The sequence below is a fragment of the Choloepus didactylus genome, chromosome 14 (genome assembly GCF_015220235.1).
Source record: "Choloepus didactylus isolate mChoDid1 chromosome 14, mChoDid1.pri, whole genome shotgun sequence".
In the NCBI taxonomy this organism is placed as follows: Eukaryota; Metazoa; Chordata; class Mammalia; order Pilosa; family Megalonychidae; genus Choloepus; species Choloepus didactylus.
In genome coordinates, this window is record NC_051320.1 from 65,218,843 (window position 1) to 65,235,892 (window position 17,050).

The window sequence follows — 17,050 nt, forward strand, 5'->3', positions numbered from 1 at the left end:
TAGAGGATTTTTTCCACCTATAAATAAACTGAATAAAATGTTGCTGGGAGGTACATATGGTGGGTTGTCCAGAGGATGAGTGAAGAGGGAAAAGGTACTCAGAGCAGTTAGAGAGATTCTGCTAAATGTTCCAGAGCCAGAGTTGAAAAACAAACTTAACAGTTCATATGGAGGTTTAAATCAATGTTCCTAGCTCAAATAGTTTTTTTCTTTTAGCAATTTTTATAAGCCTCAGAAGATTGTAGCTGAAATGGTTTAAAATCAATTTTAATTCATTTTCCATTCATATAGTATAAGAAGAGAGAGCCAATTTTACTGGTTCACTGAAGAAATAGTCTAAGGGTTTCTTCAAAAGAGAAATAATTTGATTTCAGCTCAGACAGATATTTCAAGACTCAAGGGCTGTGTCTGAATGGAGAAGGATTTGCTACCCCCAAAGTCCTACCAAACGGAGTGTATGTATATTTCAGAGCTGCTCAGGTATTGGCGTTTCTGCAGCATTGCTTCAACTTAAGCAACTATAAGACCAATTGCTTCCAGACTCTTTGCTTATGATTTCAGCCTTCCAGATTGAGGACTGTGTCATCAGCACATTAAAAGTAAATCCTTGGAGTGAAGAAGACTATGAATCAGTGGTGACTGACTGGCATTTGTGAGCGTAAGTGTGTCTGAGTATGTGTGCTGTGTGTGTGTGTTAGTGCGCCTGTCTCCTCATTAGGGGACGATCTATGATTTGACAGCCTCACTGCTGCTGCTCCTGCTGCTGCTTCTGCTGCAGCTGTATGGTCTGTCATTAGTTGAAAAGGGCTGCGAGGGTTTAGAGGAACTGCAGTTCTGAGGAGTGAGCACTTTCCCTGTCAAAGTAGATGAGATTTTCTGCAGGATTGGAAACTTAGAGCCATTAGCACTTCGTCTATCCAGAAAATCAGCCAGCACTACGGAGGACAAGGTAAGAGAAGAAATTGTTCTCTATTGGATATGGAGAGCAGAGGGACAGGGGGAAATGTGGGCTCAAAGGCTTGCTATTTTATACCATAGGGATCTCACCCTCTGAGATCAAATAGGGCAAAGCTAAATGCTAAATACCTAACAAGATTGATCATTGAGCTCTTGGCTTTTTCTCCCTGATAACATTTTCTTCTCATTACATTTTTCCCAAGCATCTGGGAGGTCTCTGTATTTATTTTTCAGGTGGCAGATATTGTTTAGGTTTTTTCCTTTGGGAACTCTTTCAAAACAGGGAGCTTTTTCTGTTCCTCTTTTCTTAAGCACTTTTCTCCTTTAAAAGGGAAAAGCTTTATTATTGTGAGCTAAACAAAGTAGGTATTCTATCCTTCACTAGAGTTTCAATATAAAAGGAGTTTTCAGAAGTACATCTCAGATTGTACTGAGTACATCATAGAAGAATGGGAGGGGAAAGGAGAGGAAGTGAGAATTACCAGGGACTGAGTGTAACATGGTCTGAAATGGTGATGTTGTGAATGAATGTGTGCTCCAACTCTTCACAGGGGGCTAGAACCACTGGGATAAAGGCAGGGCGTTGGAAAGGAGATGTTTTGAGAAGCAAGTGTTTCAGAGAAACTTCAAGCCACTAAAGATGGAAAACGAGACAGTAAGCGAACTGAACCAAACACAACTTCAGCCGCGAGCAATAGTGGCCCTAGAATACCAAGTGGTCACTATCTTACTTGTGCTCATTATTTGTGGTCTTGGCATCGTGGGCAACATCATGGTGGTCCTGGTGGTCATGAGAACCAAGCACATGAGGACCCCCACGAACTGCTACCTGGTGAGTCTGGCAGTAGCTGATCTCATGGTCCTGGTGGCCGCAGGCCTCCCCAACATAACAGACAGTGTCTACGGCTCCTGGGTTTATGGCTATGTTGGATGCCTCTGCATTACTTACCTGCAGTACTTGGGCATTAATGCATCCTCTTGCTCAATAACAGCCTTTACCATTGAGAGGTACATAGCGATCTGCCATCCCATCAAAGCCCAGTTTCTCTGCACATTTTCCAGAGCCAAAAAGATCATCATCTTTGTCTGGGCTTTCACATCCATTTACTGTATGCTCTGGTTCTTCTTGCTGGATCTCAATATCCTCACCTACAAAGATGCTACTGTGGTGTACTGTGGCTACAAGGTCTCCAGGAATTACTACTCACCTATTTACCTAATGGACTTTGGTGTCTTTTATGTCATGCCAATGATCCTAGCCACTGTCCTCTATGGACTCATAGCTAGAATCCTCTTCTTGAATCCCATTCCTTCAGATCCTAAAGAAAACTCTAAGACATGGAAGCATGACTCAACCAATCACAATAAGAACTTGAATTCAAAGACCTCTAATAGATGTTTCAACAGTACAGTATCTTCAAGGAAACAGGTAAGCAGATCTGACAACATGTTCCAAGACAACAGAGGAAATGCAGGATGGATTTCCTTGTAGGATGGGATCAACTTTGCCCTACTTAGCTGATGATGAAGCCAAAATACAATCATGCAAATGTTTCATAGTGTAAGTGTCCGCTTTACATATTAAATCCATCTCTAAAAGAACTAAAGATCTAAAGTAGATAGGGAAAAATTTGATATCACAGCAGGTGCTATTCAATTAACATATAAGGAAATATAAAACAGAAACTCTAGAAATCTACCTTTAAAATATTTATGCCTCTCTGGGAAATGTTATCAAAATGTTTAGACCATTTCTGGCTGCTTTGGGGAGCAGCTATTTATTTTTAAGAATTTTATTGTACAACAAAGAATTGACAAGATAATTAGAGAAAAAAGAGTCAAAACAATAATGAAACTTGTTCTGCAATTCTCTAGTTGCTCACGACTCAAACACAAACAGACAGAGGTTCCTGGGCTTATATTTGTGAATCTTAGTGGGGAAAGATTCTATCACTCTCTCCCCTTCTCATGCCCTCCAGTTCCCTACAAATTGCCCAAGCATGCAGAAGCTGAAAATGCACTTTGCTCAGGAAATTTTCTAATAAAACGTTCAACACTAAGCTCAATTTGATATAATGATTGATTTTTTTCAAAATGTCTGTTTTCCCTGCTGAGCATAACTAAAAATTCCTTTATGCTTTCAGATCATCTGGATACACATATGCTTACAGCTGAATAGTGGTTTTGCTAGTGAATGAAGTGCATCTTTATTACAGTAGATATGTTTATAAGACAATATAGGAATAAGATGCTTTTATATCATGTACACATCCATCAATTTTTACACAATTGTTCTAAGTTAAATATGTACTTAATTTTTGGGTCCTTTTCCTTCTTTGCTGAACAGAATAAACACATGGTAAACATTTATTCTCTTAGCTCTAAAAGCAAACTGAAGCTCAACAATATAGCTTCTTTCAAATGGGTTGAATTTTCTCATTTTTTTCTGTAAAGAATCCACTTTTTCTTGTGTTTATTTTTAAAAGTGTGCATATGATCATCCATCCACACTAACACTTCCTAAATTCTTGGTATGAAGAATATGGGCACACAGTAAAATAAGCCACAAATAAACATAAGTCTTTTACATATCTGTGAAATGAATCATGAACTGTAACTAAACAGGAGTATATACAGCATTAAAATGTTATTATGATACTTGATTTATGTAACATTTATTATTAAAAATACGTAGATGATAGAAAAGGAATACCTGGGACACTATTGCCCACTCTTAGATTTCGATCACTTAGCATCCAGCAGTGCTTCCTGATATAACGCATACTTGATTTATGCAACTGTAAATTAACTTGATTTATGTAAATGTACAGAGGTCTGTTGACCATTTGCCAAAACAAACATTAACAAATACAATAAGAGAATAAAGAATGTGTACATCTCAATTAGAGACCAAACATGGGTTAATGTCTACAGCAAGGAAAGGCAGTGAGTAAATTCATTCATTAGACATCAATTTATATTCTTGTATTAAATTCTAAAAAAATCATTTGTCTGGCATTAGTCCTTTCCTCAATTGCAGTCATTTGTACCTATCAGCATTAATTTATGTACTTTAAATAGCTAATTATGCTACATGTTCAGATTCTTATTTTAAAGCTATTAGGGAGAGTCTGTCTTTATAGAAGCTGTGTGGTAGGAGAAAAAGCCAATATTTGGCCCCAGTCAACCCTGGGTTTAAATCCCAAGGTCTCAGTGAAGCTGAATGACCTTAGATAAGTAGCACGCTCAAAGCCCTAGGGGGTTAGTGTGAAAGGAAACCTCTTATGAAAGACACCTGAAGATGGAGTGGTATTAACATCTTACTGTCAATTAGCCTCCTTCGAATTCATTTAATATGTTGGAAGCTGTAAAGGAAGTACAAATTTGTTCTTAAAGATATACATTCATTATTTAAACAAAGATTATTTGTTGAACTGATGTATATATGGTGTGGTAACTTCTCTAGGAATTTTTTAATAATTAGGGCACCTGGAAATGTATTCAGAAAATTTTGGATTATCATAATAATATCACCATTGGTTAGTGTCCAGGGATGCTAAATATCCTACAATGTGCAAGACAGCTCTGCACCATAAAGAAGTGGCCTCCTACAAATGCCAAAAAACCCCTCATTGAAAAACATGGGATGACATATAAATCAATAGGAGTGGATTTAAATCATATATTGTGTAATTTAGTCCTGATTATAAATGGGATGGGAGTTCAGAGGAAGGAACTTATGGGGCTAGAGGAGTCAGAGAAGGCTTCATGGAAGAGGTGACATTTGAGGAGGCTCTTGAAGGATTCTTTGGAGAGTAAAAGTCAAGAGGGAAGTCACTCCTCACTCCTACAGAAAGGACCAGACATAGTACCTGGAATGAGAAAGGTATGGGTGTAGAGAGAGGGGCAAGGAGGGGTGCATAGGGTGGAGTTTTAAGTGATGGAGTGACTTGGTGGACTAAATGAATGATGTATTTGGGGGCAGCCAGTAAAAAGTACATTGAATTGGATATAATTGTTTGTGTGTGTGTGTGAGAGAGAGAGAGAGGGAGAGAGAGAGAGAGAAAAGAGAAGAGCAGGGCAGAGGAGGGGAGAGGAGGGGAGGGGAGGGGAGGAGGGAGATTGTGAAGGATCCTGAGGCAGAAAAAGGAGTTTGAACTTAATACAGAGGCAATAAAAAATGTGAAGGGTGCTGAGCAGGGAGCAGTGATAATGAAATTGTGGTAGTGGTGTTTGGGGGTGAGTAAGTTGACAGCTATGGACCAGGCCGATTTGAAGGCCGGACACTGGTGGCAGAAGGAGCACTTTCAAGGTTGTTGGTAGTGATTCAGGCATGAGGTGGCAAGGTTCTCTATCAGCAGAATTTAAAGTAAGTTGTAAACAGGAGAAATGTTTCAAAGAAAGGGTGAGATGTGAACATATTGAATACAAAGGATGAAGAAGGGGAATGAATAGTTGTGACACCAGGGTTCTGAGTCTGGAAAGAATGCCAGAGCCCCTGATGAATGGGAATGAGAGCTGTCAAAGAGCCAGTTTTGTCCAAAATTAGTGACCTTTGCTCTGGCTTTTTCCTCTTTTGAAACCGTTCTGAAATAAACCATGAAAAAGTTCAAACCTCTACCTCCTATAATTCAAGGAATTTTATTTTAAGATTTTCTCTGCCTCTTTTTTTCTTTCAGACAAAATAAATTTATATTTTAATAAATACCCTGTCTAGGCAGGTCTTCTTTCTAATCAAGTTATTAAAGTCCAAATGTGCATAGCGCTAAAAGACCCACATTTAAAAAGAAAATAAAAGAGCTTTTTTATGTGACAAATGAGAAGTTTTTCTTGTTTTCTTTAACTGATATCCCCTATGCATAAAATCCAGGCCAGAATGTTTTTTCTTCTGTTATTCAGAGATTCGATTATATTTTTGGAAACCACCTACATATGGGCAAATTCAATAAAATAAATTTCTCAAACTAATGACCTGGAATTGCATAGGCAAATGAATTATCTGATTGACTAAATATCTTGCTGTACAATTGTTTGTTTTGATATTGAGCAGATATGGCTCAAATTATCACATTTGTTTCATTTCAGCTCTATGGACACAATGTCATAACAATTCCTCAGTTCAGTCAAATCAGGCGTTCCACACTGTATACGTAAAACATCTGTATTATTGACTATATATTTCTATGAGATTAATTGGACCCTTTGGTATTTTGGAGGCCCAGTAACACCTGAACCCCTTGAAGAAGGGCTGGATTATGGGTAGATACACTGAATTCAAAGATTAACTTGAATAACTATGTTGCTTTCCACAGGATGTAGAGATAGATAGAATATTTTATGAATCAGGCTAACTAGTTTCACTTTCAGCTGAATCTCTCTAATGTCTATTTTCTCTTTTTATAGATAACTGGTATGCTGGTTATACCAGTATAATTGGTGGGGAACCATGTAACATAGTCCAAAATAGGAGCTTCCAAGGGTTTATGGCAAATATTTCATTATGGGTTTTATTTGACTTATCAGGCCTTAAAAATACCAGTGTTTGTTTCCATAAATTTCTTGAAAGCCTTCCACCTTACTAGAAGGAATACTGGTAGCCAAAGAAACAAAAGCAGCTTTCCTTTTTGAGGAAACGTTGGCTTTTTGGTGTTGCTATTGTTGTCATTTGTTATAAAAGCAAGCATGTGCATTATGGAAAATACAGGAAACAAGGAAGAAGAACAAAGACATTCCTTAACCCATCTTTCAAAGACCACAATATTAGCATTTTTTTTCTATTCCCTTTCCTATGTTTTCCCTTGATCTTTTTTGCATAATTATAACATATATATGTATATAGTTTTGTTTCTTTTTGTACACAAAGAGTGTACAGAGTAAAAAAAGTGGATAGAATTTTAAGTCAGTTTCTCTGAGCCTTAGTTTTCTCATCAGTAAGATGGAAAAAATGATGATTTCCTTATAGAGTTGTGAGAAACAAATGAGATGCATCATTCAAAATTGATCTTTGCTCCCCTCCCAACTGTCCCTTACTGCTGTCCTCTCAGACACGCCCACCTACCCCCACAATCCTCCTGACTCTCTTAATCAATCCCCAGTAATATAGTGTGCTCATGGAAAACAGAGACATTCAAATTAAGAAATGGCCTAAACATGACTTCTCTCTGCCACCCTTGTCTCCCTTCAACTGCTGCCTACGTGTCATTTACTTTTTAAATAAGAAATCTTGAACAAGGAAAAACCTTTAAGGCACAAAGGAAAGGAGGCATGAGGGGAATTTGTCACACAGTAGGGCTGGTATTTGGGCATATGGAATCCCTTAAAATGTACTGCTTAAGCAACTGCCAATGCCATATCCATCTAAGCAAATTCATGCCCAACATATTCATCCTTTTCCCAGGGTAGATGAGTCAGTGATTAACCCAAAATTAGGCATAAATTGGAGGTTTCTTCAGTTTACTGAGACTGTTTTTGCAGTGTATTTTACAGGCCCAGGTTTCATTTTTAATTGTTGATTATTTTATTTGTTCCAATTGTCTGGGTTCAACTATATCCATAATAGTATAAAAATTTCTAAGTTGTAAAAAACTGCGGTGTTTGTCACTTAGCACACAGGAAGCTAAGTATTTGTTTCATTTTATTTTTATTGTTAAAGAATAGCTTTCATTTTCCGATGCATATCATGTATAAGGAAAGACTTTTTATATAGCCCATAAATTAACTAAGTGAAAATCCCCTGCAGTTGTTTGCTTTGTATCCTTTGGTTTAGATAAGAACATGTTGTGTATTCCCAAATTTATCTTTGCAGTTTTAAGCCATAATTTCACCAGTAGAGAAGAATTTTTCTGCATGCCAACCAAAAAGGAAAATCTTTTCTCCTACAGAATGCTCAAATCAGTCAAAAAACACCTCAAAATCAGCTAACTTGAAAATGACAAGCTACTTTATACTTATTTATACTTGATACAGCCTCTCATAAATTCTTCAAACTGCAAAAAGATACCCTAAGTTCCAGTCAGATGAAGGCTGGGTGATAACCACGTTCTTAATCTCCTTCCCTTTTTTTCCATAAGTGGGGGGAAGGGTACAAGCTTTAAAGGTAGAGCTGGGTCAACATTAAGCAGAATTTTGTAGTAGATCGTTTTATATTCAATATTTTCCTCAATTTAATTAAATACTGACTCACAATCCAAAAAGCACCTAGCACTGTTCAAGGTGTGGAGGTTAGGAGATGCATAAAGATAAATGCTTCATTTTCAAGGAGCGCAATGTTGGCCATGTACATTAATAGCCCTGAAGAAATCGTTATGTTCTATGAAAGAGGATGTGGTAGCAGTGAAGAGAGAAGCAAAATGGGAAAGAATGGAAGAAGATTTTATGGACTACGTGGCATTTGAGCTGGGCATCTAAGGATAGGCAGAATATCAAGAACAGCAATAAGTAGTTAGGGAGGAAAGGAAGAATGACATTTCAAGATTAAGGGGGTAGTAGATAGGAGAGGACTGGTCATGTTCAGGGAAGAGAATCGCCAGCATTGTTGAAGTGGAGACCGTGAAAGGGAAATGTCTGGAGAGGCAAGTCTGAACTACATTGTAGTCCTGCTGAAACTAACCCCCACTCCACCTCCCCAGCTCTGTCTCTTGTCACTCTACATAATTTCATCCAGTCCTGTGGTTCCAATTACCATCTATATTCCTGTAAGTCTCCAGTATATTCCTCTAGCAAAGACTTCCCATGACCCTTATACTCAAATGCCTTTTGGACATCACATAAGTACGCCAAATCCAACATATTGTCTACAACTGAACCAACCATCTCCCCTTATAAACATTTACCTTCTTATTTTCCTACATTATGTTCCCCCAGCCAGAAAACTGGGAGTCCTAAATGACTTTCTCTCCTATATCCCTCAGATCTAAGCAATAATCAAGGCTTAGTTATTAGATATAAGCTCTTATATCTGACCTACTTCCCCACTCACACTGCCATTGTCCTAGTTTGCCACCTCTCACCTGGTCTATTTCAATATACACCTTACTACTCTCTCTGATTCCCATTCTACTGTCTCCAAATCACTCTGCACATTGTCGACTAAGGGATCTCTCTAGCACACAGATACTTATCAAAATGGTTTTATATTTCCCTGAGGCCTAGACTTTAAACTCCTTAGCATAACCAGTAAGGTCCTGGGCCCTTCCTACCTTTTCAGCTTCATTTCTTGTGACTGTCCGATTTACATGTCATGCTCCAGCAATACTGAATTATTTGTAGTTCTCCAAGACTGCCATGTTCACTCAGCCAGAAAGCCCTTCACCTGGCAAACTCCCAATTACCTTTCAAGTCTCAGATCAAATTACACCCCACCCCGCCCCCAGCCATCCAGCAAGCCTTCCCTGAGTGTCAATGGCAGATATATAGCTGAGTGCCTACTTATAACTGTACATGTTAGCTGTTCTTCCTGTTTCCACAGTATTTTGCATTTACATCTGTACATAATTTATGTACCTAATTATGCACATAAAAATAATTTATGTACATAATTCTTACGTACCATAATTGTCAGCCTGTCTGTCTTCCATTGACACTATCTTCCTGAAGAGTAGGGCCCTGTCTCCCCAGTACGCACATGTTGTAGGCTCCACAAAAAAGTGTATTTATATGGGATGTATAGGAGCCAGTGAGTATAGCCTTTGCAAGAGCCAGTTGTTAGCATCTCTTCCCAACTCTGTGTTCTGCCACAGCACACTGGTTGCTTAAATTGGCCATGTTTAGAATACTTACTCTAAGGAAATTGGCAAACAGTACAATTTAGCCCCCTCCCTCCTTTTTTGTCTAGAAACAATTGTTAAATATTTACCAGCCTATCTCTCCATGTATATAATTACATCTATATATATTTATATATATGTGGATATATATACATATGCACATATATCATTTTACATATATAATAAATGAAAAGGTGAAACAGTACATGCATGCATACTTAGGGGCTCAGTCAAGACCAACACTTCCCCCAGAAATCATTGCTTATTTATGCCATACTTTCTTCCTTTTTAAATTAGAATTTCCTATCTTTTATCGAACCTCTTTGAAATTCGAATGGTGAATATATTGGTGGTTGGGACCTTTTAGGAAAGTTTCCCCCTTCCAAATAGGACAGGCTGGCAAAGAAACATGACATTCACCAGGACAATGTGAAATAGAAGATATTCAAACCAGCAGAAGCAGTCATTATGTAACTGAGCTGAGCTCAGGGTAAGACCATGGAAGGGCCTGTGTGTCATATGAAGGTGTCCGAACTTGATTCTAAGGCGCTGAGGAACCAACCAATTATGTTCTTTAACAATGACAGTGGCAAATGGGAGTCACCTTTTAGGAACTTTACTCTTAAAACTGTATGGTGGAGGCAGCTCAGAGTCAACCTCACTCCTGTCCTTGCAGCAATCCAAGCAAGAAGCAAGGAAGGTTTGAATTAGGAGGTGGCAGTGGGGGTGGTTAAAAAGGGATGGAAATGAGAAATATTTGGGATGTAAAATAAGTAGGATCTGGTGACTGGTTTCCACATAAAGAAGAATGATGTTTCTAAGGATTCCCAGATTCTTAGGGTAACTGGGCAGATCATAGTGTTAATAAGCATGGGAAGGAATACAAGGTTAAGACCGGACTTTATACATATTGCTTCCCTTCATGGTAAGGTGAGTGGCATCAGAATCCCCCATCCATACAAAGCTCATTTTTACTTTGTGACTTTACACATGCAATCTTCCCCACCTGTAATGCCCTCCCCCCTCTTAGCACTTCCATACCTTTCTGCAGTGCTTAGGTTCCCAGCTCAGGCTGCAGCTTGATCAAAAGTTACCACACCCTGGTCATATAATGGAAGGCAGTAGAGCATGATCTCTGGAGTCAGAGAGAAATAAGTTCAAGCCCTGGCTCTTCTACTTTCTAGTGGTATAATTTTGGAAAAGTTATTTTACTTGTTAGCACTTCGGTTTGCTCTTGCATAAAATAGGATACTAATAATATCCAGCCATAGGGTTTCTGTGAGGAAATGCCTGCTTTATAACAAGCACTCAGTGGTTACTTACTGTCTCAGTTCCAGTCTTGTCATTTTCTCTCTCCATTCTAGGTGAGGTTGCCCATCTCTGTGCATGGCTAAACTGTGGCAAAGGCTTCTAACCAGTCTCCCTGTCTCTTACTTGTCTTCTTCCAATTTCTCCCCTAGAGGGCTGCCAGAATCATCTTCCAAAAAGCAAACCTGATAATGTGACTGTCTTGCCTAAATTCCTCCAGTATCACCCTTTCCTACAGGTTTAAATCCAAAGTCATTATCATGGAACTCTAGGGTACCCTACAATGTTTATGATCTGCTTCCTGCTTCCTTTCCCAACTCATCTCCTCCTGTCTCCCAGCATATCTAGTAGAAATTCTCTTAACTGGCCACACTCTATCATGCTCCCAAGCCTTTGTGCATACTCCCCCAGCCTTACACACTCCTCAAGCCTCCCATCTGACCTATAATTTCAATCCACCTTCTCACAGGTCACCTCTCAGGGCAGGCTTACCTGACCTCCACTGGCAGGGTTCAGTGTTTCTCCCTTCCCTTGGTAGCACTTTGTTCCTTCTTCTTTAGAGTCATCATCTTTCTGTAATCATTTGTTCAAGTGTCTGACTCTCCCACCATATTGTACATTCCCCAATGGCAGGAAGATTATTCCGTTGATTTTGTGCCCTCTGTGCCTCCCATGGTGCTTAGGGACATACTGATAAATAACTAACTGAAAAAGACTGTATAGAGGGGATGAATAAGATGGAAGAATCAAAATGACTCTCAAGATTTATTTCAGGAGACTGAAATTGGTGAATTTGCTGAAAAAAAATGTTGAGGTTTATTAGGAGATGTTAATAAGTTAGAAATGTTCAGTTTAAGATGAGGAGCTGTGTTTAGGAGTTGGAAATATTAGATCTTAAGTTAGTGGTCAGGATCAGATATATGGATTTGGGAATCATTCGAATAATGGGAAGAAGGTATGACTAGGGTTGATTTATAAAAGAGGGAAAGACAGACCCACAAAAACTGAAATCTGGAGGAATGTTTACATTTTAGAGGCTAGAAGCTGACATAAAAGAATGTTTTCCCTTTTTGGAACATGGCCAGAGGGCCAAAGACAGAGTTTTAATGGATGCTCACATGTGGGAGGGAAAATGAAAAAGAATGAGTCAAAGAGAGAGAGAAGGTGCATTTAAAATAATAAGTGGATTTATCTAAAATTGAGAAGCCAGGCCTTGCCACTAGAATCAAGCACAGCTCTTCAGGGTTGCATGAAAGGCATGGGAGAAGAACTCGAATAAACTAAAAATTAAATTGGCTCTGAAAATTAAACAAAGCCAAATATAGATGCAAGTAAAATTGGACAAATAACGTAAAATATCTGAGAGCCATATTTAGTTGAAATAAAAGTAGATAACATTATTTTGGAAAAGAAAATACTGAAACCTTTTATAAAGAACCCTGGTGACTTTTGGCTATAACCCTCCAATAAATTGGCCTGAACGTAGTCATATAGTAGCTGCAAGTTAGTAAAGCATCCTATGCCTCTCCATTCTGTGCCTTTGTTGTTTGTGCATTATGGGGATTTATGACTATGGGAGAGCTCAGCATATTTTCTGCAGGCAGCAGCGCTTAGCTCAGAAAATAAGGCAGTGACTCAAGATAGAAGACAGAGGTGGGCAAAGGCAGAGCATCCAGTAAATTTTTAGATTTATTGAGTCAAGGTACTCAAGCCTCTGCCAACATGCAGGACTGACACGTGCCATGTTCCTCTTGATACTAGTCTCACTTTGTGACTGACTCTTCTTGGCAAACATTTGAAAGATTATTTGTACAGAAAACTTGAGTGGTAAAGGAGGGAGGGGAACATGTATATATTTTCTGCTCCATTAGGAAAGATAGCAATGGACTATCAGATTCAGGGTGAACTTACTGGAGAAATATTAACTAGCAATCATGAAGTGCTAGTATAAGCCATCAGGTATTTCTCTATGAATGAATTAGCCATCTCTCTGAATAAATTAAGAGTAATCAAGTCAATACTTTTGTATAGACCGACTGCAGTGGACAGTGGAGATACTATCCTGAAATTAAGGATGGTGTAGTTAAATTATTACAACCCCTTCAAGTGTGTTATTAAACAGAATGGGGAAGTAGCGGAAGTAAGGAACAGGTACTCATATTCAGGACAGATTTGCAGCTACTCACCTATGATTTAATTGAAAGGCTACTGTATGTCAGGCACTGTGCTAGGTAATAGGATACAAAGATGAACAAGTCAGAGTACTGCTTACAAGAAGCTCACAGTCTAATATAGGGAAAACAGAAAGATAATTGATCATTAAAACCCCAAAGGAATAAGTAATCATTGCAAAAAGCACAGATTAGTGGCACTTGACCTAGATGGTCTGAGGAAAGGTGGGCATCAGAAAGGCTTTCTGGAAGGAGGGCTCCTGTGCTGAGACTTGCAAATTAATAGAATTTTCATTGGTAAAAAAGGGAAAGAAGATGGTTCAGACAGTGGGAACTAAACAGATGAAGGGCAGAAGTCTAGAATAAACATGATCAGTCCAGAGAAATATAAGTATATCATTAAGAGTGGACAAGAAAAGATGAGGTTAATGAAGTAAGCAGGGACCAGGAAATAAGGTCTTTATCTAGTATAGTGAAGGATTTGGACAATACTCTAAAGGCTATGAGAAGTCATTGAAACAATGTGAAGAGTGTTGTAATCAGATTTATGCTTGAGGAAGAACACTGTGTCTACAGTGTGGGCAAAGGGTTGGATGGAAGTCAAGGACATCAGTTAGGAGGGTGCTAGAACAATATGGGCAAGATCATCCGAATGATTCTGCAAAGAGCTAGCATGATAAGGTGTATGGCAGTGAGGATAGAAAGACATTTAGAGTAGCACTAATAGACAGTGAGTCTAGATGTATAAAGAGTAGTAGAGAAAGGAGTCAAAGTTAATTTGCTTGAACATTCAGAGAGAAAGTGATGTGACAGTTGAAAGCCTGCATTCTGGAATCTGAATTCTGAATCTGCGGTCAGAGTCAGGGTTGACCACTACTATGTGCAATGAACAAGTTAGTTTACAACTTTGAGCTTCAGTTTGCATACCTGTAGAAAGGACGATAATAATATTACCTATCTCACAAGGTAGGATTAGGATTTAATGAAAAAAAAAAAGCCATATAAAGTACTTTGTGGTGCCTGGAGCATGCAAATAATAAATGTTAGCCATTGTTATTATTAATTGGATAGTATATCTATATGAGGACTAGACATGGAGGGACAGATTTCAGTGGAGTTAGGAGGATGTTATGTTTAGTTTTGCCCACATTGAATTTGTAGTATATATAAAATATATGGATATAGTTGGAAATATAGATCTAAAAGAAAAATCTTGTCTGGAGATACAGATTTGGAAGCAGCCAGTGTGTGGATGATTTGTCGAAAACACCAGAGTGCATATGAAATAGAAAAGGAACTCTAGAATAGCTAGAATTCTGGGGAGAGAGGATAAAGGAAAAGGAGAAGAAATCGCCAAAGGGGGAGGAGGAAAACCAAGAGGAAGTAGAGTCACAGAAGCCAAAGGTAGAAACTATTGCAGTAGTGGTCAGTAGAAAGTGGTAACAGTGACAACTGAAAAAGCACCCAAAAGGAGCATTGGTAACCTTGCAAAAATTTCCATAAAATTTTGTGGAAATAAATTGGATTGCATGGAATTGCCGAATGAACAGATTGAGGAAAAAATGGAGAGAGAATGAGAATAGACAACTGCTTGCATCACCTAGCACAGTGTCCGGCTCGTAGAAGTATTCAGTAAGTGTTGTCAAAAAAATAAATGAGTAAATGAATGAATAAAAGAAGGGCTGGATAAATACAAGGAAAATAGATAAGGACGTTCAAGGTTGCAAATAAATTTTAGCTTATGAACCAGGAAGTGGTGAGTTCTTACATGCTGGTACCTATTTTCTCAGAGAAGCCAAATGGAAAGTCATCAGTTGGGAAGGATGGGAGTAATGGCAAGAACAAGGGACAGGAGTAGAGACTTGGCAATTCATTGTGGTGGATGGGAGAGATATATGACAGGTAGAATGATAACAGCATTAAATCCCATTTGTGCTTAGGAAAAATAAACTGATACGATGGTAAATCATAGATCATCTGAATTTCTTATTGACATCTAAATACTTTGCAGTGAGTCTGTTCTGGAACTGAATCTGAATGAACATCTTGAACTAATTAGGAAAATACCTCCCTTCGTTTGGACAATCAGAGGCATATTTAGTTGAGCCATTTTCATTGACCCAAAGCTAGCTGGCATTGTCCTCAAGGTTGTTTCATTTTCTGCTGCAGTGAGTGAAGACACCCCACCCCCAACCAATGCAATTTCACATTTAGCACTTCACTCCCTTCTTTGAGGGAAGGATCCTGTGACAAGGGCCAGATTGGATTATATTTGAGCACTGCCACAGGGCAGAGATTTTTACATTTGCCAAAAGTTCCATCGGAAGCTCTGACTCCAAATCTATAGAAGCCTGGTGCCGCAGTAAATCCCTCACTCAAAAGCACTGTGCGCAGGACCAGCTCACGGGCAATAACTCCTTCCTCCTATTCCTGAGAAAAGTCTCTGCTTTATCAGCAACACCAGCTGAATTGAATGTCTGTTTTTCCTTCCCCAAAATATCTTGGCTTTTTCCACTTTTATCTTTGAGGGATTCTGGGTAGGAAACACACTTAGGAAGTAGTTAGCCTTGGGGCAAATGCAACACACACCATTTTCCACACAGTTCTTGACTTGACTTTGCTACTGACTTTATCTCAGAGGAAGAGGTTATCATGAGGTGTAAATGCTCCTAATAAACAGGAGCAACAGGATTGAGGGTGCTTGGCTCTTCTTGTCCAGGCAGGCATGTTGGTTGGTTGTGCCTCACCAAGAGTCTTGAGTGTACTAACAGCAGAAGACAGAAGACTCTACATAACACTATCAGTGCACACTCTTCACACTTCAGGACCACAAGGACGTTTATCCTCAGGGGAGCTCTCCCAACTCAAGGAGTCTGTGCCAGCCACTCAAAATCCAAAGCAGATTCAAAATTCAGACAGGTGGAAAACTGCTGTCACTGACCATGGCTTTTAAGCTAATGAGTAAGTTTCTATTTTTGGCTGCTTCTTACTGCTACCTACTTCCTCAGAATAATTAAGAGAGATTATTAAATCCAAGCTTGTTGTCCCCATCTTAAACATGTTTTAAAATAGACAATTATCAGTGCATATACCACACATGGAGAAAGAAGTCTTGAATTTTTAATTATGAAGACTGAGCTATCAGAAAACTCTTGTCCCTATTATGCCACTAGTCAAAAGACAGAAACTTCTGGGCTGAGACAGAATGAACTCACTTCCCAAATAGTTTTTTAACGGTAGTTACGAAGCTCTTGGTAGCATTTAAGGAAGATATACTAATTTTTGCAAACTGATACCTACATGTAAGCCCACTGTCAGATAAGGCTGCTATCTATTAAAGAGTTACAGGTCTGAAGCTATTACAATTGGAATTCAATTTATTTGGTAAGCTCACTTTTCTGCTTCAGCTACATCTAATTAACATGATCCCAATAATTACAGATAGAAAATCAAGTTATTTAATAACAACCAGGACTATAAAGCATTCTTTCAAAAACACTGATAATTTTTCATAGAGGCAACTTGAAGCATGATAGTTTGCAAGGATAAAATTTTTAAACCGTTTTTCCCTAAAGAGAAATAGAAATGTCTGCAGTAAGAAGTAAATCGCCTTGGTAAGCTATTTTATAGTACTGCTAAATAAGAAAGGCTATGCGTAAGAGCATTGTAATGAGTAGTGATTTCCTTGTACACTACTTGGCAACATTTTATATATATGCCATGTTTATAGCCATCTTAAAGATTTGAAATATTGTATCTCAGTAACATATTGAAATTTATCAACATTTATTTCACCCCAAAATACCTGAGAAACAGAACATTTCCCTTTAGTAGCAGAGAAACATTCCA

The 17,050-nt window shown here is 38.6% G+C and overlaps 1 protein-coding gene across 2 annotated transcripts in view; it reads left to right on the forward strand.

Annotated features, from left to right (window-relative positions):
- Positions 1 to 1,597: 1,597 nt before the first annotated feature.
- TRHR (thyrotropin releasing hormone receptor) overlaps positions 1,598 to 17,050 on the forward strand; it is a 45,382-nt gene continuing 29,929 nt past the window's right edge. For both annotated transcript variants that reach the window (XM_037803197.1, XM_037803198.1), the window contains exon 1: positions 1,598 to 2,386. In XM_037803197.1, coding sequence (XP_037659125.1) covers positions 1,598 to 2,386 — 789 coding nt within the window. The remainder of the gene's footprint in view (positions 2,387 to 17,050) is intronic.